Source organism: Zalophus californianus, chromosome 12, assembly GCF_009762305.2.
Source record: "Zalophus californianus isolate mZalCal1 chromosome 12, mZalCal1.pri.v2, whole genome shotgun sequence".
NCBI lineage: Eukaryota > Metazoa > Chordata > Mammalia > Carnivora > Otariidae > Zalophus > Zalophus californianus.
Window position 1 is genome coordinate 83,168,026 of NC_045606.1, and position 25,371 is coordinate 83,193,396.

General features: G+C 60.2%; 1 protein-coding gene across 1 annotated transcript; it reads right to left on the reverse strand.

Moving 5' to 3' along the window:
- Positions 1-65: 65 nt before the first annotated feature.
- Positions 66-24,891, reverse strand: LOC113911764 (kielin cysteine rich BMP regulator). Its single transcript, XM_027574647.2, has 43 exons — positions 24,797-24,891; positions 22,093-22,259; positions 21,330-21,519; positions 21,165-21,241; positions 20,383-20,467; positions 18,785-18,852; positions 18,475-18,571; positions 18,250-18,332; positions 17,931-18,024; positions 16,735-16,817; positions 14,501-14,594; positions 14,268-14,347; positions 14,098-14,191; positions 13,718-13,803; positions 13,563-13,644; positions 13,176-13,328; positions 12,980-13,086; positions 12,810-12,903; positions 12,436-12,564; positions 11,956-12,129; positions 11,735-11,817; positions 11,502-11,595; positions 11,212-11,400; positions 10,717-10,887; positions 9,259-9,435; positions 8,504-8,589; positions 8,152-8,242; positions 7,967-8,049; positions 7,790-7,883; positions 6,801-6,974; positions 6,470-6,552; positions 5,704-5,824; positions 4,696-4,775; positions 4,382-4,481; positions 3,781-3,869; positions 3,344-3,446; positions 3,112-3,254; positions 2,652-2,824; positions 2,460-2,571; positions 2,259-2,360; positions 1,338-1,502; positions 606-912; positions 66-503 (listed from the first exon to the last, which is right to left on the reverse strand). Exons 1-43 carry the CDS (start codon positions 24,873-24,875, stop codon positions 253-255), a joined length of 5,187 nt encoding a protein of 1,728 aa, XP_027430448.1. The 5' UTR covers positions 24,876-24,891; the 3' UTR covers positions 66-252.
- Positions 24,892-25,371: the final 480 nt, after the last annotated feature.

A 25,371-nucleotide genomic window follows, 5' to 3' on the forward strand; every position in this document is an offset into this window, starting at 1 on the left:
TGCAAGCAGCCCATACCATCAACGCAGCACCAGGAGAAAACACACATACACACAAGTAGGCCGTGGGAGAGCCCCCAGTTTTACTGCTTCTGACTGAACACAGTGAGGTCTTTGTGGGACATAGGCCCAGGCTCCCGGTGCCTGGGTAGGGTACTCTTTCCACGCTCTGGCCACGGCGGGAGCCGTTCTCCAAGGGGAGGCTTTTGACCCGATGAGTCCTGGTGTCATCCTGGCTCCGGGTGCCCCCTGAGGCTACTGGCTGGGGCTGGGCAGAGGCCTGGGGGGCTGGTCCCCAGTGAGTTGGATGGGGGGGCAGGCCTCGGGTGAGACACAGTGGGCCTCATGCTCCACCAGGCCTGCAGGGCACTGGCAGCCAGGAACGCAGGGCCTCACACAGCGGGCTGCCAGCTCCCCTGGGGGGACGTGCTGGTTGAAGCAGGTGCGGGGACAGGGCGGGCCACACTCATCGAATACGAAGCCACGGTCCAGGGCACAGCCCACGACTGCAGGTGGAGGGGAAGGCAGGGTCACAGGGGCACCCCGTCCAGACCCGAGCCCTCTGTGCCACCCTCTTCCCCAACTCGCACTGGGCTTTGCCTCCTCACCGCAGAGTGTGGGCCCCCGCCAGGCAGGCGTCACCCCCGCCCGGCGGCAGTGGCTGGCATAGGCCTCCAGGGCGTCACAGAGGCAGGCATCAGCCAAGGAGCCGGGGCCACAGGCACATAGGTCATACACGCAGGCGGCAAAGAAGGGCTCCGGCGGCACCACAGCATGGCAGCGGGCGAATGAGGAAGACGTCAGCACCCCACACCGGGCATTGGCCTCACGCCTGGCTCGGTAACCTGCTGCCCTGCACGGATCCACCTCGCGGCCCTTGGAACATGGCCGGCTAGGTCCCGGCCCTTCTGGGACCTAGGCGGGAAGAGTGACCCTGAAGTGACAGCATCCACTGGCAAGCTGGCCTTGGTGTGCTACGTTCTTCAAAACACTTTCCACCAAATATTTTGGTTTAGCTTCAAAAACCTCCCTACAAGAACAGCAAAGGAAGCACCGGCCACTTTCTCCTTGTCCCCATTTTACAGATGGACAAGCCAAGGCCCAGAGCAGGTAAGGGACTTATCCAAGGTCACACAGCCGGTGAGTGGCAAGGCAGGGCTTGTGGATTTAGATGATGCCTCTTTCAACAGGCTGTCCTGCCTCCCCCAGCACCATGACCCCAAATCATCCTGAAGCTGCAAAGCCCTTCGGTGATCCCCCCGCTTTCCATATAAGCAGGCTGTTCTAAGACTCCCACTCAACTGTGCCTCCCTCAGCCACCCAGCTCCTGTGCCACTCACCTGCCAGCTGTTCCCAAAGGCAGCCTCTGTGGGCAGGAGCAACCCCTCAGGGCCCTGCAGATCATCCTGGGCAAAGCCATTGAAGTTCCCACAGAGCCCACACATCTGGCCCCGGTAGGAGCCAGGCACGCTCACCTCCACCTGAGACTGCCCATCCCACAGCACCTGTGCAGAGAGGCTGGCATTGGGGAGTGGGGAAAGGTAGGGACCCCGTCCTGGCCCCAGGCACTGTCAGCACCCTCCCTGCTGGAGGGGAGGAGAATGGGTGGATAGAGGCCCCCCATGGAGAGGAGGCAGCTCTGGCCCAAGCCAAGCTGGCCCACGCTGTGTGAGTCCTGGGCGAAGACATGAAGAGCTGCCCACACTCTGGCAGGAGGGCACCTTCTCCCATTGGCATCCCTGAGCTGAGCCCCTGGTGAAATGCAAACCCACTTCCAGAGATTCACTTTCTCGTGGGCATTAGGGCCTGACAGAGGACAAAGCACAATTTGAGTCCAGATCAGAAGTATAGACAAGCCTTATTTTACGAATTTACAGATTGTACTTCTTGCTGAAGGCAGGGAGAAATTTACTCTCTGACATGGGAGTTGGAAGGAATCTCAGAAGCCACCTAGGAGACCTCAGTTGACATGCCCCCCAACAGTTCCCCCTTTTTACCAATGAGAAAACAGGCCCGGAGGAGGCTGGTACTGGCCTAAGAGTCCCACTGTGTTGGTGGCTGAACCAAGATTAGAAACTAGGCTCAGAACTCCTTTCACTGCACCCAAGAATCCCAAGATCCCCTCAGAATCCAGCCGAACTTTCTCACCTCCCTGGCCTGATCTGGCCCTGGACCTAGCCGGTATTCCCACTCCCTCTCCAGATACAGACGCGTGAACCGGTCCGGGGCTCCCACACCCCCACTGGCCCTGGCGGCCGCACCTGGAGCCCTGCCTGGGCGTGCAGGATCACCGTGCGTCTCTGCAGCTCCACGTACAGCAGCGGCTCCTGTAGGAAGGGCAAGGCCACCGGGCGCCCGTCCACCTGGAGGAGGGAGGCAGGAAGGGGGGGTGACGCCGGGACTGACGAGTGGACCGCGGACGGCGCGGGACCGACCTTCCCCGGGTCCACAGCTCTGCTCACCGTGACCGCTCTGCCCTGCAGCAGCCGCACGACCACGTCTCCGAGCAGCACCGCCACCTCCTGGGTCCAGGCCACACCCCTCCGGCCCCGGTTATCGTTGGTCACGTGCACGCTGTGGCGTGAGAGGCCCAGGTGCCGTGGTCAGCAGGGACAGGTGTAGGGAGTTGGGGGAAGGCAGAGGGGGCTGCGCACCTGAAGTCCGCTCCGCGGCAGTCCTTGGCCAGCACATAGCTGCAGCTGCCTTGGAAGTGCAGCAGGCGGCCGTCGAAGGTGCGGTAATGAGGGTCTCCGAAGGCCGTGCAGGAGGCGGGTCGAGGCAGGCAGCGGGGGCAGCAGCTGCCGGGACTCAGGGCGGGGGCCTCGTCCTGGCCTCAGCCCCAGACCGCGTCAGACACATCGCCCTCCCCGCCGTGCCCCACGCAGAGACTCCCCGGGACCGAGGACTCGGACTCCCGCCTCCGGGCTCACCGCGAGCGGGCTCAGGGCGTCGCCTTGTGGCCGCGCCTGGAACTGCACGGCCTCGGGTACCTCCGCCCCACCGCGCGGCGGCCGCTACCCCAGCCCTGCCTCCCTCCTTCCTCCCGCCTCTTCTCACCCGGACGGCGGTGCCACGTGCCCACTCACCCCCACCGCCCTCGACCGCGGCACTCACGGGGCCACAGGAGAGCGGCGGGCAGCGCTGGCTCTGGCAGCGCACCGTGCCGGCCACGCAGGAGCAGGTGGTGCAAACGTCCACGGCCCAGCGCTCCCCGGAGGCCACCGCCCGGCCCTGGTGTGCGCACGACTGGGCGGGGGCTGAGGCGACAGGAGCGGGGTAGGGTCACCTGCCCGTCCCTCGCACTGGGGTCTCGCTCGTCCCCAACCCCCATCGTTCTGGCTGGCACCTTGGCATCGCTCACAGCAGCGGCCGGCCTCTCGCACCTTCGCCCAGCCGTGGGGGCAGGAGAGGGCGGGGCACTCCTCCAGGTCGCACTGCACGTGGCCCCGCTGAGGACAGATGTCACTGCTCTAGAGACCTCCCGCAGAGCCTGGGGGCCCTGGCCTCACCCTTCTGGGGGCCCTCTGGGTCACAGTCTGAGGGAGCAGCCCCTTCTCTCTGCCCCTGCCGCACAAGAACACCCATGTCACGTTCCAGTGGGGGATGAAATCCAGCCCTTAGTTCCTTGCTCCAGCCCACGGAGGCCGCTGCCGGCTCTCGGAGGGGGCGCCTTTTTCTAATTACCTCAAAGACCCCATAGTCACTGGTCCAGTGACTCCTCTATCCACCCATCTGTAAGGCCCTCCGCCCCACCCCATGCCCACCCTACGACCCCCAGCTCACATGGCAGGTGCAAGTAACGCAAGCGTTGCTAGGGTCCTGCCAGCTCTCTCCATCCGCCACGCTCCGGCCCTCGGCCTCCACCACGCATTCTGAGGAGGGAGAAATGAGGATGGGGGAGCATTGCCCTTCCAACCGCATCCTCCTCTCTGGAGCTCACCCTGAAGGCCCACAGCAGGGGAGTGCCCACACCATTCCACGAGCACCCTGATGGTGTCGGTTTCTTCATCCGGTATCCAGATGACCCACTAGATGGCAGGCCCTTACCCCAGGGCTCACGTAGAGGAAAGGGTCCTGGAAGCCCAAAGAGCCAGAGGCTGGAACCTTCCCATGGGCCAGCTGCCAGCTCAGTGCAATGCCTGGCCAGTGGGCCTGGGATCCCTGAGCCCACCGACAAGCCTCAGGCGAGGCCTTGAGAATCCAGACTTCATTCCCTGATTTCCTCTACCTTTTGCACCCCAATGAGTAGCCGTTCATTTCTACAAAAGAATGAAGCCTGCATTTGGAGTATACACCCCAGGTTGCCCACATAGCCTTTGGATGCCACCCTTCCTGTCTCCCCCCGGGGCTCATGCTCAGAGGTTGCAGGTCAAGGCTGACTTACCTCGGCACACGGGGCAGCAGCTCCCAGGCGGGGTATGGCGCTCTGATGGGGGACAGCTGAGCTCAGGACAGGCCCGGTGAATGCAGAGCCATGTCAGGTCCTGGGGAAGGGCATGTGAACACCACCGGTAGAGACCAGCAGAGAGGGAGCAGGGTGTAGTTGGGAGCAGGCCTGGGCCAGATATGATATCCGAGATAAGTGGGAGGATGTCAGGGTGAGTGGGGAGCCTGGAGCTGCTGCAGGACAGGGCTTGCTGCCACAGCCTACGGCGGAGGAAGAGAGCGCTTTGGGAGTCCCCGGGGCAGAAGGCTCACCTGGCACCGGCAGGTGTAGCAAGGGTCAGGTGGGGCCAGCTCGGAGCCCAGCAGGCCTTCTGTGCAGTTACTCAGCGCCTCTGTGAAGACAAGAACTCCGTGTTGTGGGGAGAAGGGGGAAGCAGGGGGCAGAAGCCCACTCACCCACTGCGTCCCCGGACTTCTTAGGCCTAGGGCATACTCCTATCCCTCGCACCCTGATGCCAAGAGGAGAAGTCCTCTTTCTTCTGGGGTCAGCGAAGAAAAGTTGGGACTTTTTGAAAAGAACTTCGCAGACTACTAGGGTGGAGGGCTTGGAGATGGACAGGGTGTGGCTTCCTTAGCCTCAGGTCACTGAGGACCAGCAGGATGCCTCGCCTGCTCCCTCTGCTACTTCCTTTTATATCACCCGGCTAAATCGGCACAAGGAAGCCCAGAGAGCCAGGGAGATACTCCAGGTTCTAATCCTGGCTCCAGCATTCAGTGCCTGTGCCATTTTGGGCAGACTAACCAAACGCTCTGAACCTCCGTTTTCTCAGCTGTAAAAGGGAACAATAATACCCCTCACTGGGCAACTGAGAATTAAATGGGATACTGTTTATTCAAAGCACCGAGTACAGTGTGCTTTGAGTAAAGCACATTATTATGCATCTACAGCATGCAGTAGATGCATAATAAATGTTAGTCCTCTTCTCTTTTCCTGAAGCACATCCTAGCAAGTGTTGGTAAGAACGGCTCCCCACCTCAGTCTCCCTTTGCTGCTTTCAAGAAGCCCGCGGCCGGCAAAACTCCCGCCCCGCAGCGCCACCTGCTGGGCAAGATGCTCCACAAACTGGCTTCAGAGTCAAGGATCCCCAGTTCCCCCTGGGGGTTGCAGGCCTCCCCTGCCAGGGCATGCGCTTCCAGAATAGTCCACCGGACTCAAGAAAAGGGGAGGGCTGGGGCTGCAGAGGAGAGCTGGGTGGCTCTTCCAGTGTCACTCTGGGGGTGGCCATCCTACCCTCCTTACCCCCATACCCAGCGACTCACGGGCACAGGTGGGACAGCAGTGCTGGGGCCCAGGGGGCAGGAGTTGGCTGGTGGGACAGCCCACCAGGCTGGGACACTGCCGCCGGTGACACTGAATGCTAGGGGGTCCCTCAGGCTGCAGCTACAAAAATGAGTGAGCAAAGGGGGTGGGTCCCAGGCCCTGGAAGCCGAGAGACACCCTCTTTCCCTGGACTCCAGGCCCTTCCATCTGCCTGCTGCACCTCCCCCTGGATGTGTCTTGGGCAGATTAAAGTCCAGTCTGCAGAGACTCACCGTCTCCCCAGGTTGCTTCTCACCCCGTGCCCTAATTCCCGGAGGTGATGTCCCCTTCTCTTTCCAGTTACTTGGGCCTGACCCTTCCTGTGACCATTGACCCTCCTGCACTCTTATGCCATCCTCCCCCCTCCCTGCCAAGTCTCCGGGCTTGGGACATCCTACCTCTGTTCACCATTGCCTTCACATGGAATTCCCTAACATGCCCCCCCAACCACTTCCCAGGTATCTCCCTCTACCTCCCATATAGCCCCATCCTACACTCCAGCCAGGAGGGCCTTCCCACTGCCCTCCCGCCCCCCCCCCCGACTCAGTGCCCTTCCCACCCCACACTTCCTGGCCCCGCTTAGCTCCTCATTTCACCCCAAGTCCTGCCTCACCTCCTGGCCACAGGCGCACATTCCTCTCTCTGACCCCCCATAGTGCTTGTGCCCCACAGGGTCCAGGCTGCCCCCTTTACGGTGCCCCACCCCTCAGCGTTGCCATCACCCACCTCACAGATGCACACTTCACACGGGTCTGCCCCAGGCTGGAAGCTCTCCCCTGGTTCATACTTGTGACCCTCATGCTCACAGTCTTGGGGCAGGGGGTGGGGTTAGGAGCAGAACAGGACCAGGGAGGCTTTAGGCTGGCAGGAATGCCAGGGGGTGGGCTTCTCTGCCCCCGCAGTGCCCCTCAGCTCCAGGGATTGGCGTGTGTGCAAGAATGGGGGTCACTTCTCCTAGAAGAGCCCGGCTCTGCCACCCAGTCCAGGACAAAGGAGGGAGATGTTGACCAGGTGCTGCCTCCCTGCCTTCCCCCAGCCGGCCCCAGGCTCCCAGTACCAGAGCATCGAGGGCAGCAGTCGTTGAGCCCTTGGTGGGGCCGGGCACAGGAGATGACACACTGGACGTGAGCACAGGTCACGATGCCCTCATGACACATGCAGGAGGAGCAGGGGCTTTGAGGGTGCACCCAGCTACTGCCTTCAGGGTGCTCCTCCCCATCAGCCAGGCAGCCTGTGTCCCAGGTGGGCAGGGATGAGCTCTGAGGCTTGGTTCTGCCTGTATGCCCTTGTTCCCCCAACCCTGGGTGCTCGGCAGGGCACGTGGGTGCAGAGAGGGGGATCTGCACGGAGGTGGTGAGAAGGTGGGGGGGGCGGGGCAGAGCTCGTGTGGGGGGGGAGGGGAAAGGCCCTGGCTCAGGGTCAGAACACCTGGGTTCTTATCCCATTCCATGTCTGCTTGCTTGCTAGACCAAGGGCTACAACAAATAGTAGCCCAGTACCAGCAATGGTAGCTGGCATGCAGTAGGTGTGTAATAAATGCATGCGGAAAGAATGAAAGGCTCCATCACTAAGCATGTGCCCAAGGTAACAATGTAGACCCAGATGGCTAAGATGCAAATCCTGACTGCCACCTACTAGCTGCGTGACCCCGGGCAAGTTATGGTACCTCTCTGTACCTTGCTTTTCTCATCTGTAAAATGGGAATAATAATAGTACCTATTTGATAGTGTGTGGGTTAAATGAGATATGTGTCAAGTGCTGAGCTCAGACGGGATGTGCTCAACAAATGTGAATCGTCATTATTATGATGATGAATAGAGTGTCGTTAGGGAGGGGGCAGTTTTGAGGGGGTGATGGTCTAGGCAGGCCAGGGGCAGGGAGAGGTAGGAAGAACTGAAGATAGCAAGGTGGGAGGGCCAGGCAGGCGGACAGGGAGCAGGAGGCCAGGGGAGAGCTAGCAGAGGGAGGTGGGGCAGGTACGGGGCATCGGGCTGGGTGGGGGTGTGTGGCAAAAGCAAGGGGGCAGCCACATGGGGCTGGGCATACCTCTGCAGCGAGGGCAGCAACTGGCCTGCTCTGTGACCTGGAGCGGGCAGGACAGAGGAGGGCATGGCAGCCGCACACAGCTGACCTGGCCGGCCTGCGGGAGATGCCCTTTAGGCCAGGAGCCCCAGCGGCATTGTGGCCCTGCCCCCACCCTGCTCTGCCCCCTCCCTACCATACCTGACAACGACACCACTCACAGCTGCCTGGGGGCCCCTCAAACTCTTCCCCGTCCTGGTGCTCCTGGCCCTGGGAGAGGCAGCCTGTGGGAAACACGTTTCCTGGGTGAGGGGCTGTGCCACCTTGCCCTGTCCAACCTCAGGCCTGGCAGACGGGGCGGGGGGGGCATGTGGAAGGCAGCTCACTGTGGCAAACAGGACAGAAGCAGGGTCCTGGAGAGGGATGGGGGCAGAGAGCTGGAGGACATGGCTTCTTCTGGCAGTGCATGGAACCTTCCTGGGGGAGAGAGGTCACACTGCCACTTCTGGACTCCATGTTGTCACAACCTCAAACCAGGCTACACACGGCCCCAGGGCGGGCTGTCCCTACCAAGCCTGCCAGGTTCCAGCCCCCCTCCCTTGGCCCGGGAGACCAGAATCCAAGCCTCTTCCACCAGATGGTACCCTGGGAGACGGGGGTGGAGGAAACAAGGTCTTCTTGGTCAGAGAGGAGGATCAAGGGATGAAAGGTTACCAGGTTTCCAAAAGGCCACCTCACCTGGCAGGTGCAGAGGGAGCAGCCGGGGTCAAGCGGGTCAGGAAGGGTCTCTCCGGGGGCTGCAGTGACCCCATGATAGAGGCATCCTGGAAGAGCAGGAAATGCAATCAAAGAACATCTGTCCGCGCAGCCCTGCACGGCCACGCACACCTGGGCCGGGTACCTCCACCCCGGCTGGGGGAGACATTAAGTGTGGCCTGCCGAGGCCAGCAAGGTGAGGGTGTGAGGAGAGCCTCCGGCTAGCTGCGAGTAGTGGGGAGGCCAGCAGGCATGAAGGGGCTGAGGACTGGAGCTGGGATCAAAGACTGCTGGCAAGTTTCTGTCTGCGCGGCCCAGGGGAAGAGGAGGTGAGGAATATGGGCACTCCTGGAAATGAACGCTCGAGGTGGCCCACGCTCACGATTGTGGGCAAAAGAATCCAGGAGGGAAGGAAGCTGCCTCTCGTGGCTCTTGACTCAAGGGCATGGGAGCCCTCGAACGGGTTTGAGTCTGCTGATGTGACATTTTAGGAAGGCGACAGGACAGTGTAAGAGCAGGAAGTTCTGGAAGTATGAGGCCCAGTTATCTGATGAGCACAACCGTGAGTCTAAGGTGACAGCAGGGACAGACAGGAGGGCATGGGTGGGGTGTGAGGAAAGCACAGGGTATGGGTTTGCTGCGGGGCCATCGCAGGGGAGGGGTGACGGTGGTGAGACCAGGTGACTCTGGGCCCCTGGGAGCTCCAGAAGGGGCAGGAAGGGCCGGTGCTGTCCTACCCTGGCAGGTCGGGCAGCAGTGTCCAGCCGGGGTGAGCGGGAGGCTGCAGCCTGGGGGCTCGCAGGGCCGGCGGCCACACGTCACGAAGCCTCCGAGGCAGGTACACAGATTGCAGGGCTCTCGCGGATCCGGGAACTCTTGGCTGCTCAGGTAGGACTCCCCTAGATACTCACAACCTTCGAGAGGGAGGACGGGGAGGGGCAGGGCAGAGGGCAGAAAGGGTGATAGGTGAGCGGTAGTCCAGTCCAGTCGGGCCTGAGCTGGGGCCTCAAAGACATACCCACTGGGGGGAGGGGAGGGCTTGAGCCAGGCAGCGGAAGGGGGGCAGAGGAGTCTGGGGTGGGGGAGCCGGGCCGAAGCGCAGACCTCCCCCCTTCAGCCTGCAATCTATCGGGAAAAACCCACACAGAATCTGTCCCTAGAGTTAAATACTCAGCAGGCCGCTGCCCAGCCAGAGGCACCACTGTTCCCAAGCTGAGGAGAGCCGGAGATAGCCCGAGATGGCTTAGGAGACATGGTCCAATACTCTTTCCAGCCCTCCGATGGATCAGGGACGGGGCGGGGGTCCCAGGGCGGTGGCGGCCTGAGCCGAGCAGCCCTCTGACTCTTGCTGACCTCTTTTTTTAAAAAGAGAGGGCGCTTCGGGTGATAATGATGTGTCAGGGTTGGCTTATCAAATGCACCCCTGCTGTGGGGGTTATTAATAATGAGGGAGGCTGTGCAGGTGCTGGGACAGGGAGTACATGGGAAATCTCTGTACCCTCCTCTTACTTTTGCTGTCAACCTAAAACTGCCATAAAGAAAAAAATAAAGTCTTAACAGGAAAGGAAAAAAAAAAAAAAGAGGGCTCGTCTGAGTCTCAAAGCTTTGGCACGCAAAGGTGTCTGACTCAAATTGAATGTTTTATTTTTAACTGTATTAATATTTATGGAAATCTTCATTCCTGGCAAATCGAATTCATTTACAGTATGATATAAAAACTCCTTCCTAAAAAGATTTAAATTTAAAAGTTAATTTGAAGAAAAATAGTTAACGAAATAAAATTACAGGTGGTAGAGGGTATGTAACAATATTGCCAAGATGGTACAAGGGTGACCAAAGACTGGGGAACTGGGTCTTTTTCCACCGTCTCTTGTTTACAGGAGCTGAAGTTAGAGTTACATTTAAAAATGGTTAAGGTAGTGAATTTTATGTTTTGTGTATTTTACAAAAATACACATTTTTTAAAATGTATTTTTTAATTAAAAAAAAAATGAGGCCCAGAGAGGTTATGTAACTTGTCCAAGGTCACATATCCAAATAGCATCAGCGGCAGGATGACTAAAACCTGACAGCACCAGGTTTTAGTCCAGTGTTTGTTATTATGTGATAGATGTTGTGGACCCACTCTAGGGCAGTAAGGGTGATGCCCACCCAGCCCTCCCAGCCCCTCATGCCCACAGTCCCCTGACCCTCACCGTCACAGGCAGGGCAGCAATCACCCCTGGCAGGAAAGGGGCACTGAGCAGGTGCACAAGTCCTGGGTTCGCAGCTAACGCTGCCCTCCCAGCAGAGGCAGAGGTGGCACGCGGCACTGGGTGCAGGGAAGCGCTCCCCGCTGGCAAACTCCTTCCCCTGGTACAGGCAGCCTGCGGGGCGGGGGGGGGGGGGGGGGGGGGGGGGGGGGGGGGGGTGGAGAGGCGAGGAGGGCAGGAGCCGGGGCTGTCTGCCAGGCCCGCAGCCTCCCAGGCCCTGCGGACTGGGCACTGTCCCCCTCCCCACCCCCCACGTTCTTAGTGAGAACCCCGATGCGGGAGGGGTGGGCTTGGAGGGAGGGGGATACTGGGATGGCGCCGCTGCAGGGCTGGGGAAAGGGCGGCGCCGAGTAAGAGGGCACCAGGTAGGGCGGGGCTCAGGGGCAGAGTCGGAGCGGGCAGGGGGCGGGGCCGGTGGGGGCGCGGCCCAGGCGTTACCGGCGCAGGAGGGGCAGCAGGGCCCCTGGCGCGGGTGGGCGCAGGGCGCAGGCGGGCAGGGCAGCCGCTGGCAGGACGCGGAGCCGTGGAGGCAGAGGCAGAGGCGGCAGGGGTCGTCGGGCAAGGAGAAATGTTCCAGGTGGCGGGCCGGGACCCCGCCGCCCGGCCGCGGGCAGCCCGAGGAGGCGGCTGCAGGGGAGAGCGCGCGTCAGGGCTCCGGGGAGAGGCTTGCCTCCGGAGGCTCCCCGCCCTCTCCCGGCCGGGATCTGCCCGAGGGCTGCGCCTCCTACCCGGGCACTGCGGGCAGCACTCTCCGGGCAGCAGGACCGGCTCGGGACAGGGCAGCGGAGGGCAGCGGCGGGCGAGGCACTGCACGCTGCCGCTCTGCAACAGGGGGACCACGCCAGGCCCGATTAGCGGCGGGAGGCGGAGGAGATCCCCGCGCCTCCTGACGGCCACCCTGGGGCACCGCGCCTGGTGTCCCACGTCCCGCCCCTCCTCCCCGGGGCGGGGGCGGACTCACCAGACAGCGACACTGCCGGCAGGGGTCGGAGGGGTGAGGGAAGTCCGCTCCGTTGGGGTACTCTTTCCCGCCAAAGGCACAGCCTGGGGGATGGGGCAGCTATAGGCCCGGGAGGGGCCCTACGCCTCCCTGGGTATGCTGCCCTTGCAGCCCTAAAAGCCCATAGAGGGGACCAAGCCATCCCAGGAGACAGCTCCCACCCCCCATCCCATCCACCTCACCATTGCAGTCATTCTGGCAGCAGGGACCAGGCAGCGGGTGGGCACAGGGGGCCCTGGGGCAGGCCCGACGCTGGCAACGGGCATGGCCTTCCTGACATTGACACTCCTGGCAGGGGTCTCGGGGGTGGGAGAAGCTCTCGCCATCCACAAATACTCGTTCCTCCAGGATGCAGTCTGAGCATTGGGGCAGGGGGAGGGGCGGGAGTGGCGGCAAGGCCTGACAGTTCTAGGGCTGGGCCGGGTGTCCAGCCATCCTCGGAGTCCAGAGCCACTGAGGAAAGGCCATGAGGAAGCCCCGTGGAGAGAGTGAGGAGGGTCTGTGTAGGCAGGCGTGGGTAGCTCTCTGAGCACACGCTTGTGTGTGTGTGTGTGTATGTGTGTGTGTATTTGAGCCCATTTACCTGCAGGCATGTGTGTTGCCTCTGAGGGGGACGAGCCAGGGAGCTCATGTGTGCAGGTGCGTGTGTTTGTCATACCCACCCTGGCACAGACTCTCCACCAAGGCAGGACTCGGGTCACATTGCATGCCAGCACCAGTCTCCGCATGCCAGACCAAAATGTTTGTTGCATGAACCTGCTTTATACAGAACGATATGCAAATATATCTGACTGGTGGGGGGATTGGAAGAGGAAATATAGAATGGAAGGAAAGAGTCACAGAGTAACACGAAGGGATAAACAAATCTCTACTCTGCCTCCCGCCCATACTCTGTGAGTTCCAGAGAGTTCCAAGCTGTGTCCGACTGGAAACAATTCGGAAGGCTGTTGCTTTCTAAGGTATCTGGTGAGCCCAGGGGGCCCTGGGAGAGCTGGGTCCAGGGCCCCCAAGCCAGACAGGTGCAAGAAGCACATACCTGGGCACCTGGGACAGCACTGGCCGGGTCCACTCTGGGGCCTGGCACAAGTTGTGGGAGGGCAGTCAACCAAGGAGCACCTCACAGTCCCCTCCTGGGAGCAGGGAAGAGGGCAATGGGGTTGGGCCCCAGGTGGGGCTCAGCAGGGCAGCACAAGCCCGAGGAGGTACCTCGCAGCGGCAGGTGTGGCAAGGACTATCTGCGTCTGTGAAGTTCTGCCCGTTGGCGTACACTTGGCCCTGGTAGGTGCAGCTCTCACAGCTGGGGCAGCAGGCGCCTGGGTGGGGCAGACTGATCAGAGCCCAGCGAGCCGAGGTGGGCTGGACAAAGCGGGGGAAGAAAGCCAGGTCGGGGTGGAGCACTCACCGGGGGGCTGGGTAGGGTGCTGGCAGGGGGCTGGGGAGCAGAGCACCGCCCCACACATGGGCACGCCATCATGACAGGCGCAGGCCGTGCAGGGCTGACCATCAGGCTCCCACTGGACCCCCTCGGCAAACTCCTCTCCATCGAGCACACAGGCTAGAGCGAAGGGGGCTGTCACCAGGGCAACCTGGACGCCTCCAGCCATACCTGACCTTCCCAGACCACTGGACCCTGGCTTTGCCATCCCCACGGTGGCCTCTGAACACACACCGGACTGGTTGGTGGGCCTTGCAGCGCCCCCCTCACTGTGAAGGAACCCCTTCCATCTGCAGCGGCTGGACGCAGCCCTCTTGTGAAGCTGTTCCTCCTTCTCCCCCTCCCCACACCTACCTGGGCAGAGCTGGGAGCCAGAGGCAGGCAGCGTGCAGGGGGCAACTGGGCACTCCTGCTCCTCACAGGAGACCTCGCCAGCCTAGGAGGGACGTTGGCTGAGGGTCCTCAAGGGCTGACACGGATCTGGGGCATGAGAGGGCGGGACTGGCTACCTGGCAGGAGCAGCGGATGCAGCGCCCACTCTCTTGGAGTCTAAAGGTCTCCTCACTCTGATACTGGTGTCCCTGGTACTCACAGCCTGGACAGGAGGACAGGAGGCCCAGGGCGGGGGACAGAGCTGGAGGCTGCAGTGAAGCCTCACACCACCTCGAGGCAGCCACCGCCCACCCTGATGTGCCCGGCTCCCCTACCTCCAGGATCCCGGGGCCCAGTTGGCCATGAGAAGGGGAGGTGAGGGCATGGTGACGGGAGCTCAGGCTTATCAAGGCCTTCTCCCGTACTGTAGTGCAAGGGGCTTCCTATAGGTCCCACCCCTGAGCCTCTCCGGGGCCAGGGCTTGCCCCTCTTCAGGTGACTTGAGTCCCCAGCTCACCGTCACACACTGGGCAGCACTGCCCAGGGATCCTGCCTGGGTGTCTGCAGGGCACAGGTGGGCAGGGCAGAGGCTCACACTGGATGCTCCCATTCTGCCGATAAGGCCTGGTCAGCGTTCGAGAGGCAGGCCTGGGAGCCAGCCCCTCCCTGCCAGGCAGCCACACTCACAGCGCAGCGGCAGTGTGAGCAGGGGTCCCCAGAGCCCACCGGCTCTCCGCTGTGGTACTCCCGCCCGTTTAGGAAACAGCCTGTTGGGGAAGAGGGTGCCTCAGACCCTCCTCAGGAACGCCCCCAACACACGCACACTGCTGCACGTCCTGGCCCTGGGCTTCATGGGAGCCCGAGCTGGGCCGACCGTGGGCTCTCTGAACGCCCGCCTCAGGCGCCGCTCACTGACTCACCATCACACAGCGGGCAGCAGGTGCCTGGCAGGGGCCGCGCAGGGTACGGGCACAGGCTGGTGCACTCTTGCTGGCGGCACTGAACGTGGCCCTCCTGGGAGGGGGTGGAGGGGGCGGAGGGGGCGGGGGAAGGGGCCGGTTAGAGCTCCGTCAAGTGGCAGAAACAGCAATTGAGTCCCTGCGATCCACTTATTAGATATTGTTACGGGTTGAACTGTGTCCCCCCCCAAATTCATAGGTTGAAGTCCTAACCGCCAGCGTGTCAGAACGTGGCCTATTTGGAAACAGGGTCATTGCCGATGTAATTAATTAAGATGAGGTCATCCTGGAGTGGGATGGCCCCTCCAATAACTGTGTCCTTGTGAAAAAGGGAAATTTGAACACACACACACGCACACACACGCACACACACACGGAGGGCAACATGCAAAGATGAAGGGAGAAGCTGAGGGATGCCAAGGATCGCCAGCAAACCACCAGAAGCTAGGAGAGAGGCCTAGAACAGATTCCCCGTCACAGCCCTCAGAAGGAACCAAACCGGCTGACACCTTGATCTTGGACTTCTGATCTCTTGAACCACAAGACGATACGTTTCTGTTGTTTAAGCCAATCCGTTTGTGCTACTTTGTTATGGTGGCCCTAGGAAACTAATACAGATGTATAACCCAGAATGTTACTGAAGCACTCTGTGACTCAGTTTACCCATCTGAGAAAAGACAATAATAGTTCTGTCCTCGGGCACCTGGGTGGCTCAGTTGTTAAGCGTCTGCCTTGGGCTCAGTCATGATCCCAGGGTCCTGGGATCAAGCCCCACATCGGGCTCCCTGCTCAGAAGGGAGTCTGTACCTCCCCCCTGCTCGTGCTCTCTCTCTCAAATAAATGAATAAAATCTTAAAAAAATATAGTTCTGTCCCCACAGCCTGTTATGGGACTGAAATGAGATGCGGTGCCTGGTGTGACCTCCACCTCTGGAAGCTGGCAATCCGACTGTAGCTGCTGTTACCCCCCATGGCCCTTCCCACCCAGACCCCACCCCTTGAGCTCACACCTGCATCGGGGCCCTCCACGGCCAGTCCCATAAGTGGCCAGCCAGTCACTCTTCTCACAGGTGTTGGGGAGGGTGGTCTGTGTGAGCAGGGATGGGGAGCACATCCTTGCAGAGGGGGTGGGTGCAACCATTTGGGTCGCTGAAGTGAAATCTCATAGGCTGGGGGGCTTATAAACAACAGAAATTTAGTTCTCACAGTTCCAGAGGCTGGGAAGTCCAAGAGCCAGGTGCCAGAAGTGTCTGGGAAGGACCTGCTTCCAGGTTCCTAGACACCTGTCTTTTCAATGTGTCTTCACATGGCTGAAGAGAGGAGGAGCTAGCTCTCTGGGGTCCCTTCTACAATGACACTAATCCCTTTCACAAAGGCTCCACCCTCGTGACCTAAACACCTCCCAAAGGCCCCACCTCCTAATACCAGTACCTTGGAGGTTAGGATTTCAACATATGAATTGGGCTGGGTGCGGGGGAACACAAACATTCAGTCTATAGCACCTGGAGTGTCTTTCCTCGTTTCTCCCTGCTTAAATTCTACTCACCCTTTAGGGCCTAAACCCATCCCTCCCAAGAAGATTTTCCAGATCTGTGCTAACATAACACAAGTCACAAGTCACTTTAAATACTCTAGTAGTCAAATTTCAAAAAAGTAGAAAGAAGCAGATAAAACTAAATTTTAAGATACTCCATTCAACTCAATATATCCAACAGTTATTTCAACAATCAACATAGAGTATTAATGAGGTATTTTATATTCTTTTCTTTCATATTAAGTCTTTAAAATCCCATGCATATTTTACACTCCAGCCCATCTCAGAGTGGATGGCCCCATTTCCAGGGCTCAGTGGCCACACGCAGTAGGTTACAGATTGGACAGCCCAGTTCTAGATGGCTCGAGGAAATCTGCATTTCTCTCTCCCCGGAGCTGTTGCTGCCTGTCCTATCCTGCCCTGTCTCACTCCTGGAGCTTGCGAGCTCTTTGAGTACCTTCATAAATCCATGCTGCACACCTGATATGCTCAGAACTTGGCACACAGATAGGCACAGCCCCATCCCCCAAGCCCCCGCCTCACAGAGCCCAGGATCAGGTCTTCTCCACCTCTGTCCCCTCCCAGGGCCTATGGGACGTGCTCAGTGAAATGAAGGAATGAATATGGTGGGCCTGGGGTGTGGGAGCAGCGGCGGGGCTCACCAGGCACTGGCAGATCCGGCACGGGTCCCCAGGAGCAGTCCACTCTTGGCCATGCTCCCAGTGAGAGTCACCTTCTGTGCAGCCTGGGGTGGGGGTGAAGATGGGCAGAGAGGAAGCCTAGTGGCAGCCTGCCTGGCTGCCGGCTTCAGGCTGCCCCCACCTTCCTCCACATGCCCTCCTGGGGGCTCTCTCCTGAGCCCAAACCAGACCACGTCATGCCTCTGCCTAGGCTCCTGGGGGCTCCCAGGGCACCAGACAGGGTAAGACCCAAGCTCCTTAGCCTGCCCTTCCAGGCCTCCCAGGACCCAGCGGGGCCACGCCCTCCTCCCCCTGCTCTCAGCCTCTCCGCATCTCTCACTGCAGGCTTTGGCCATTCGTGTGTGCTTGCACCTTACCCCCAACACACACCCACCTCACACTGTCAGTCCCACGCCTTTGTGCAAGCTGTCCTCTCTTCCTGAGATGCCCTCTGCCTTAATTCCTCCCTTCACCTAGCTAACTGCTCTTTATCCTGAGGGTTCACTCAGGACACGCTGTCTCCGGGACGCTCTCCTTCCTGTGTCTAGGTTGGATTGGGTCTCCTTCCTCTGAGTTTCCACAGTACCTGGCACCTGATTCTCATCCTGCCTTTGCGATAGCACTGGTGTGCGACTCAGCATCACCCTCTAGTGGTCTGCCTGGAGGGCCCGCCTGTGTCCTCCGTGCCCAGAGTAGGTAATAATGGTCAACATTTATCAGGGTATAGAATGTCATTATCCGGGCGCCTGGGTGGCTCAGTTGGTTAAGCGACTGCCTTCGGCTCAGGTCATGATCCTGGAGTCCCGGGATCGAGTCCCGCATCGGGCTCCCTGCTCGGCGGGGAGTCTGCTTCTCCCTCTGCCCCTCCCCCCATCTCATGTGCTTTCTCTCTCTCAAATAAATAAATAAAATCTTAAAAAAAAAAAAGAATGTCATTATCCACACCTCACAAATGGGGAACTGAGGCACGGAGTAACTCCCTCAGAGGCACACAGCCATGACGTGGCAAGGGCAGAATCTGAGCCCAGGCACCTCGGCTCCAGAGCAGGCTTGACCGGGCATCGCTCCCCCACTGACCAAACCCCCCAGGTCAGAGCCAGCAGAATGAGCTCTGTTGTGGAAGAAATGGCGTGACTTCCCCGTCGGGAGCTCCACCAGGGAAGGGTCAGGGCTCTTACCTTGGCAGGTCGGGCAGCAGCGCCCAGGCCTTGGGACCGGCTCAGGGCAGGGGCTGGGCGGACACTTCATGGGCACACAGCGAACCAGGCCGCTCTGTAATGCACAGATAGCTGGCTCCCAGAGAGGGCGGGGTGGGCAAGGGTCCAACACCCTTGGGGGGGCTGTGGGGCTCAGGGACGGGATGGAGGGGAACCTCACCGGCAGCAGGCCTTGGAAGGTACATGAGGGGATGAAAGAGCAGCAGGGGTGGCCCAAGGTGGGGCAGAGAGTAAATAAGGAGGAGCAGGGCCTGGACAAAGGGGGGGTGGTGGGACTCACCAGGCAGGAGCATTGGAGACAAGGGTTGGAGCTGGACAGGAAGTTGGCCCCCTCTTCATAGGACTGCCCCTCATATTCACAGCCTGGGGAGGGTTGCCAGGATGACAGGCTGGTCAGCAGAGAGCAGGGTGAGTGGACATCACCCAAGGGAGGGCATGACCCCAAGTAGGTACTGGACCCTCGGGGGCTGAGAGGGTGGAGGGGCAGGGCGGGGCGGGAGGTCACCTGGCCGGCAGACGGGGCAGCACTCCCCAGGCGGGGTATAGCTCTCCAGGCAGTTGAGCTCTGAGCATGAGGGCCCCTGGCACCGCACGGTCCCTGCCTGCAGGGCAGACACTGAGCCCTCCCTCCCTCTCCACTGCCCACGCTCACTCACTCTGCTGGCCAAGGGGGCCTAGCAGGCTGCAGCCTCGACGCCTGGGGGGCGGCAGCAGCTCTGTCTGGCCCCCGGATTGGGCTTGACACTGCCAGGCCGGGGGTACGCCGAGCATCAGGGATGTGCGTGGTGGCCGGGGCTGGGATCTGATTCCCTTACCTGGCAGGTGCAGATGACACAGGGCTCTGGATGCCACGTTTCCCCAGCCCTGTGGCCTCCAGGGCAGCCTGTAAAACCGGGGCCAGGCCCCCGAGTAAGAGACCCATAGTACTGGAGCAAAACATCAAAGGGCACCATTCAGGCGATAACCAGAGATTTTTATACTTACTACAAGTTTCCAGCAGATGGCAGTCAAGTGTCTGACTCAAACATAATCAGTAGATTTCCATTATTTTACCATAGAAGTGTTGAGGAAAGGGTGCCTTTTCAAAAAATTTCACCGAAGATATACGAGCTAGCAGTGGCCTTGAGGCACCTCATATCCTGAAAGCTCTGTGCGTGTGCGCGTGTGTGCGTGCATGCATGAGGGCATATGTGTGTGTGTGTGTGTGTGTGTGTGTGTGTGTGTGTGTGTCCCTTGTCTTTGAGATCCATCAGCTCCAGAGACTCCCCTCCTCATCTCGGGCCAAGACTCCCAGGCTCCATTTCCAGACCCCACTGGTCCCCTGAGCCCCTGACCCACCCTTCACACGACCAGCTGATATTCTGCTAGATAAAATATAGGATGCTCAGTTGAATTTGAATTCCATACAATCTATACTTTTTTTTAGTATAAGTATGTTCCAAATATTGCAGGAGACATACTTACACTAAAAAAGTATGTGTTGTTTATGTGCGAAATTCCAGTTTAACAAGGCATCCTGTATTATCTTTGCTAAATCTGACAACCCTATTCCTTGACTACGAGCTAGTAACATCCCTCAGCAGGGCCACTGCGTCCATCTCCTCCCACTTCTCTTCACGGCCCTGGCACCACTGCCTTCCTAGCTTCCTACCATTCCCTGGGATCTGACCAGTCGCCCGTGCTTTAGAAGCACCACTCCCTCCCTCTGAAGCCACTGCCATCCCTAACTCCCTGGCTCCATGCCTAGATGACTACTGTACTAGCCCACTAACTGGTCTTTCGCATCTAGCCCAAACCAGATGAATATTCCTACAACACTCCTTTGAACAGGCCACATTCTGGCTCTGCAGCCTTCAATGGCTCCCCATTGCCCCCAGAAGAAAGTCCAAGCTCAAGGCTTACAGCAGGCTCTTCCCACTGGGCCTTTCCAGACGGATTTCCTACAACACACCTCTCCCCACCCTGTTCTTGTGCCCGAAAGGGCCATTGAGTACTGTCTCCTTCCGCTGAAATCACTTTCCCTTGAAGGTGCGGCTCAGATGACCCGCCCGGACACAGTCTTGAGTGGAGCCCCCTGCCTTCCCACCATCTCCTCCAGCAGCTAACCACACACTGCCCTCCTATAGTTCTTTTAATCTGGTTATTGGATCTTAAATCTTGTGTTGTATTAGCTTTCCGTTTATCTTCTCAACTAGGTTAGAAGCCCCCTGAGGGCAGGAAAAAGGTCGTACAGAGGCTCTGTACAGGCCAGGGTCCGTATTTGCGGGCTGTGCTTCAGTTCTGAATTCCCTGAACCACTGCCAGAGTGAGTGGGCAGGCACCCTCTGGGCACGTGCCAGGGGGGGCACACGGTGCCTCTGGGGGCCCCCAGAATGAGTGCAGGAGGTGGGGCTGGGGCTGGCGGGAGGCTGACCTGGCTCACAGTGTGGACAGCATGCTCCCGGCTCCGGGCAGGGTCCCCTTGGGCAAGGCTTCTGGGTACAGTTTACGGCCCCTCCCTGTGGGGAAGCCGACAGGTGGCTGCATGGCGTCAGAACACTGAGGGCCCGGCCTCCGGACCCGAAAGGTCCCTCGGCCGGCCGCGACACAGTGGAGGAGCAAGAGGCTGAGGCGGCTCAGGGTACATGGGCTACCCTCAGTCCGAGGGCAGAAAAGAGACATCCTACCCCCACCCCCATCATCTCCTGCTGCTCTGGAGCCCCAGAAACCGTCTCTTCCCAGTGCCAGCAAGTTCCCAGAATGGAGAGGTCCTAGGAAGGGAACTGAGAGCTTCCTCAATGGAGGAGCGAGGAGGGAAAGGCTGGAAGAAGGTGGATGTGGAGCCAAGTGAGGGAGACCAGGCGGGTAGATGACAGGGACAGACGGATAAGCAGGGACAGGGAGGGTCCACAGGTGAGGGGGTGATGTAGGAAGACAAGCAGCTCCATCCCCTCTGCCCTCCATGCCACTGTTTGCCAGGCCCAAATCAGAGGGGCTTGGGGCCCCCCCCACCATGTGTGTGTGTGGGGGCGGTTGAGCTCCAGAAAACAGAGCCACTTGGAATCAGCAGGAGCCACTGGTGGCAGGGCTTTGGGGGAGGGGCGGGCAGACCCCATCACTCAACTTCCAGTACTCGAGGCTGCAGTGACTGGTAACTTAAGTGACGCAGGTGAAGGGGACAGGTATGGGATATGCAGGTGGGTCATGGGAACTCACCAAGCAGTGGCAGGTGGTGCAGGCGTCTGGGGAGAAGGTCTCCCCATTGCCATAGGCTTGACCGTTGTGGCTGCAGCCTGGGGAGGAGACAGGCCGTCACTTAGGCACTCAGGGCCATCCCCAGGTGCCCAGGTGGTCCTGGCAGGCAGATAGAGTGGCACTCACCATGGCAATGGGGCAGGTCGGGCTTGGGCTCACAGTGCACAGCCCCGTCCCGGCAGACACAGGCTGTGCAGGTGTCAGGCTCCCAGCGAGCGCCCTCGGGCCAGGCCCGCCCCAGTCCCCAGCATTGGGCAGAAGCGGGGCGGCATTCACAGGACTCCAGCCGCCTCACCCTCACCTGCAGCTCCTTGTTCTGGGAGAAAGAGGCGGAGGGGAAGGTAGGAGGTGCTGGCTCAGCTCCACCCCATCCGACACATCTGGCAGATATGTGGGGTGTGAAGACTGAGCAGGGCGAGAAGGCAATTTGACTGTTCCAGGGCACAGGTGGGTCCCTTCCAGGCAGCACCTAGTTTACCCACAGTTCTCAAGATCTGGAGTCTGGACAGGCTCCTAAGGGAGCCCGGGGCCCCCAGACCTCTCCTTTGGACAGAAGTGGACCAATCCCCTCTCCCCAACCATTAAAGACCTTTATCCATCCCAAATCCTTTCTGATGAGGCCTTATGTATAGTAGGTGCTCCATAGCGTTGGCCAAATACATGAAAGAACATGAACATCTAAATTGATGAAACCAATACTCTGGAGATTCTTCATTTGTATGAACGAATCAATATTAAGAACCGTTCATATAAGAACTTCTCCATGTGCATTTAAAAACCAAACTCTATTTTACAGTTCCCGCCCCCCCCACCCCAGCCCAACCCTTCTTTCCTCTAAGGACGCAAGACCTGCCCTACCCGGCACAAACCCACCGGCCTCGCACGCTACCTGCTCTCTGAGCGCCATCATCTGGGCCTCCAGCCTTCCCAGCCGTTCCTCCAGGGGGCGCCCCTGCTTGTGGGGGGCCCCAGCAGGGGCTGAGGCGAGGACAGGCCCCTGCTGCCCGTTGTCGTGGATGTCAGCAAGCTCAGGGGGCTCCCTGAGGATGGCCCCACCTGAAGGGGACAAGAATCCAAGGTGGGCTTGTGGGTGAGGGACTGACAAGCTTTCCTGGGTCCTGTCTTCCGAACGCTGCAGGGGAGGAGGGGCACCTGGGCCCCACCCCTGTCCACCTGCCCACTCACCTTCCAGAGAAGGAGATTTGGTCTGTGAGGGTGCCGGAGTGAAAGCGTGGAAGGAGAAGGGAAAAGGTGGACAAAAGGGACCCAGACCAGTTTTCCCAAGTAGCAAGGACCCCTGTCGGTATCAGCCCCAGGACCCTGACCTGCTGGGGCCATGGGGAGAGTATCTAGGCCAGGGCCTCCCTGCAGCCTCCCATATGCTGCAGGGGTCTCCCGCCACGGGGAGCGGGTCAGAGTCCCCCATCTTTATGTGCCCAGGGTCTTGGCCAGGGTGAGCCTTCGGAGCTGACCAGTCAGGCTGGGAGGGGCCAGTGTGGGCTGCAGTGCAGGGGAGGGAGCTGGCCATGTGAGCGCCCCGGGCCCTCCAACTGCCCGTCCTCACCCGTCAGCAAAGGCGCTGTAGCTGGAGCGGGTGCACAGCGAGGGGCGGGGCGGCTCCTCCCTCTGCTCCACCCCCACCCCGCCCCAGCCTTGCCTCTATTTCCAGGCCCGCGGTGGCGGGGCCGCGGGACCCCACATCGGGACCTCACAGTCTGTATCTGACAGAGGTCCTTGCTACTTGGGAAAGCTGTCTGGGTCCCTTTTGTCCACCTTTCCCCTTCTCCTCCTTCCACGCTTTCCCTCCAGCACCGTCCCAGACCAACTCTCCTTCCCTGAAAGGGGGGTGGGCAGGTCGACAGGGGTGGGGCCCAGGGTGCCCCTCCTCCCCTGCAGGGTTTGGAAGACAGGACCCCACACTGGGCAGGGGGAGCTCCAGAAGGTGGAACTTGGCTGCATTTCTTGAAGGGTTTAGGGAAGGGGTCAGCAGGGCCCCCACTAGCTTTCAAGGCACCAAGCCGAACAAAGACAGCCTAACCCTGGTTTTTGATGACACTATGTTAGAGAAAGGGGTTCCTCTGAGTTCAGGCCTGGGGTTGAACAGCCATTTCCACCTCACTTGAATCCTTCCCGTGCAGTCAGAAAAGTGAAAACCAGGGGTGGGTGGGTGGGGGGGCTGTAGGCTGACTCCACAGACCTCCGATAGACCAGATCCCTCCTCTGGGTGGGGGTGGGCAGAGGAGGGTCTGGAGGAGGAAGAGGAGGAGGGAGAGGGGAGGGTCTTCCCTGCAGAGGCAGCGAATTATGAGGCCAGGTCTGGGGTGGCTAAAAGGGTTTCTCGTAGACACTAGTCCTGTGAGGCAGGGGACTATGTCACCCACTCCCCTCCCCCACTCCCCCAAGCGGGGATTGGAGAGTCTCATTTGAAACCTAAATTATCTTCTTTCTTCCAAACCTGCTTTGGCCCGAATTCCTTGGCTTTGTTGCTGCCATCCCCACGGACTCTGATATCAATCTGGGGCTCGGTTTCCCTCTTTTGTGCCCCCCCAACCCATCAGCCTCTGGTCTCATCCGGTTGTCCCCAGCCCTCTCCCCTCTCTCCACTCAGGAGGCTGAAGTCAGAGCCGTCCTCCCTGCCTCCACCTGACACCACTTCTCTAAGTCACACATCTGAAGGTTCCCAGCAGCAAGTCCGAATGTGACCTTTTGCAAACGCCACCCGTCTTTTCAGCCTGCCGCACTACTCCCCACGTCCAGGTTCTAACGCCCCCAACAAATGCGGGCACTCAAGCCTCTTGGGCACATTCCCATTCCCTCCCTAGCTGGGTATCCCGTCACCTGGAACTCGGTAGGGCTCCTGTAGGTGGCGTTCTTCCCCGCCCTCTGCAGGGCAGCTGAAAATAGATGAGGGCTCAGCATCTTAAACCCTCCGTCCCAGCTTGACACCCCCACCCCCACGGTCTCTCCTCTCAGGCCACACCTCCAGGTCTACTTCAGCAGCACAATAAGGGAGTCGGGGAGAGGGTGGGGGTCCTTTGGGACCCTCCGGGAAGACACGGCCAGTCCCTTGCCTGGAGAGACCGGCAGAAAGAGCTCCAGATTGTTTCACAGAGCCTGCTTGCTCCCCATGGAACTGTCCTCGGCTCCCCTCTCCCTAGCCGGCTGCCAAGTCCTTGCACTGACCCCTCTAGTCCTGCCTGCCCCCCCCCGCCCAGAAGGCCAGACACAGACTCAAAGTCTGCTCCCATAGCGGGCCTCCTTCCCCCCTCCCCTTCTCAAGACAAATAATTAACTTCAGACTCCCAGATTCCAGGGCAGCCTCTCCCCCACCGCTGCCTGCAGGAATTCCTCCCGAGCCATTGCAGGAAGCCCCCCCCGCCCCCTGCCCCGGGCTCCGGGCCCCAGCCTCCGTGCGCGCCCCCACGCGGGCTCCTCCACCGAAGGGGAGGACTGAGGCCGGCCCGGGAGGCGCTCGCACCCCGCGGCGGGAGGTCGGGAGAGGCAGCCTGGCCTCAGCTCCTTCCCTGGGGCTGGGCTGAGTGAGAAACGGGGTCCCGCCGGGCCGCCCCCGAGCCTTCGGCGCCCCGACTTACCTCTGCCCGTCGCCGAGACCAAGGCCAGGCTGGTGAGCTGCAGGATGAGGGGCAGCGGAGCCGCCCGGGGCCCCGCCATGCTCGCTCCGCCTCGCTGTCTGTGGTGGCGGCTCCGCAGGCGCTGGGGGAGGCGGGGTGGGGACACACCAGGCCGCCTCCCACCCAGTCTTTGTTCAGGGAGGGCTTCTGGAGTCTGTCATCCTGCCTGGGGGCGCGCGCCTCCCCAGTGGGCACCTCGAGCCCAGCGCCGTCCTGACCCCAGCCCTGTGGCAGAGGGCAGCGCCTGGGGAGCAGCCCCGGCCCCGCAAGAAGCTGGGACCCTCTCCTGCCTATGGTCCCTGGTGGAGACCCTGACAATAAACACAAATTTATCACTCTGAGGCCCTGGGACAGCTGGTTTTCCTGCCTCCCCCTGCCCCCACTCCTTTGGGGTTACTCCATTTGCCCTGGGGTTCCCAGTTCAGCTTCTTTCTTGCTTACAGGAGGATGGGGCTGGGTTCAAAACCCTATTTAGCCAAATCCATGTGTCCTTGGGCAGACCCCTAACTGTGCCTCAGTTTGTTTGCAACCCGGGG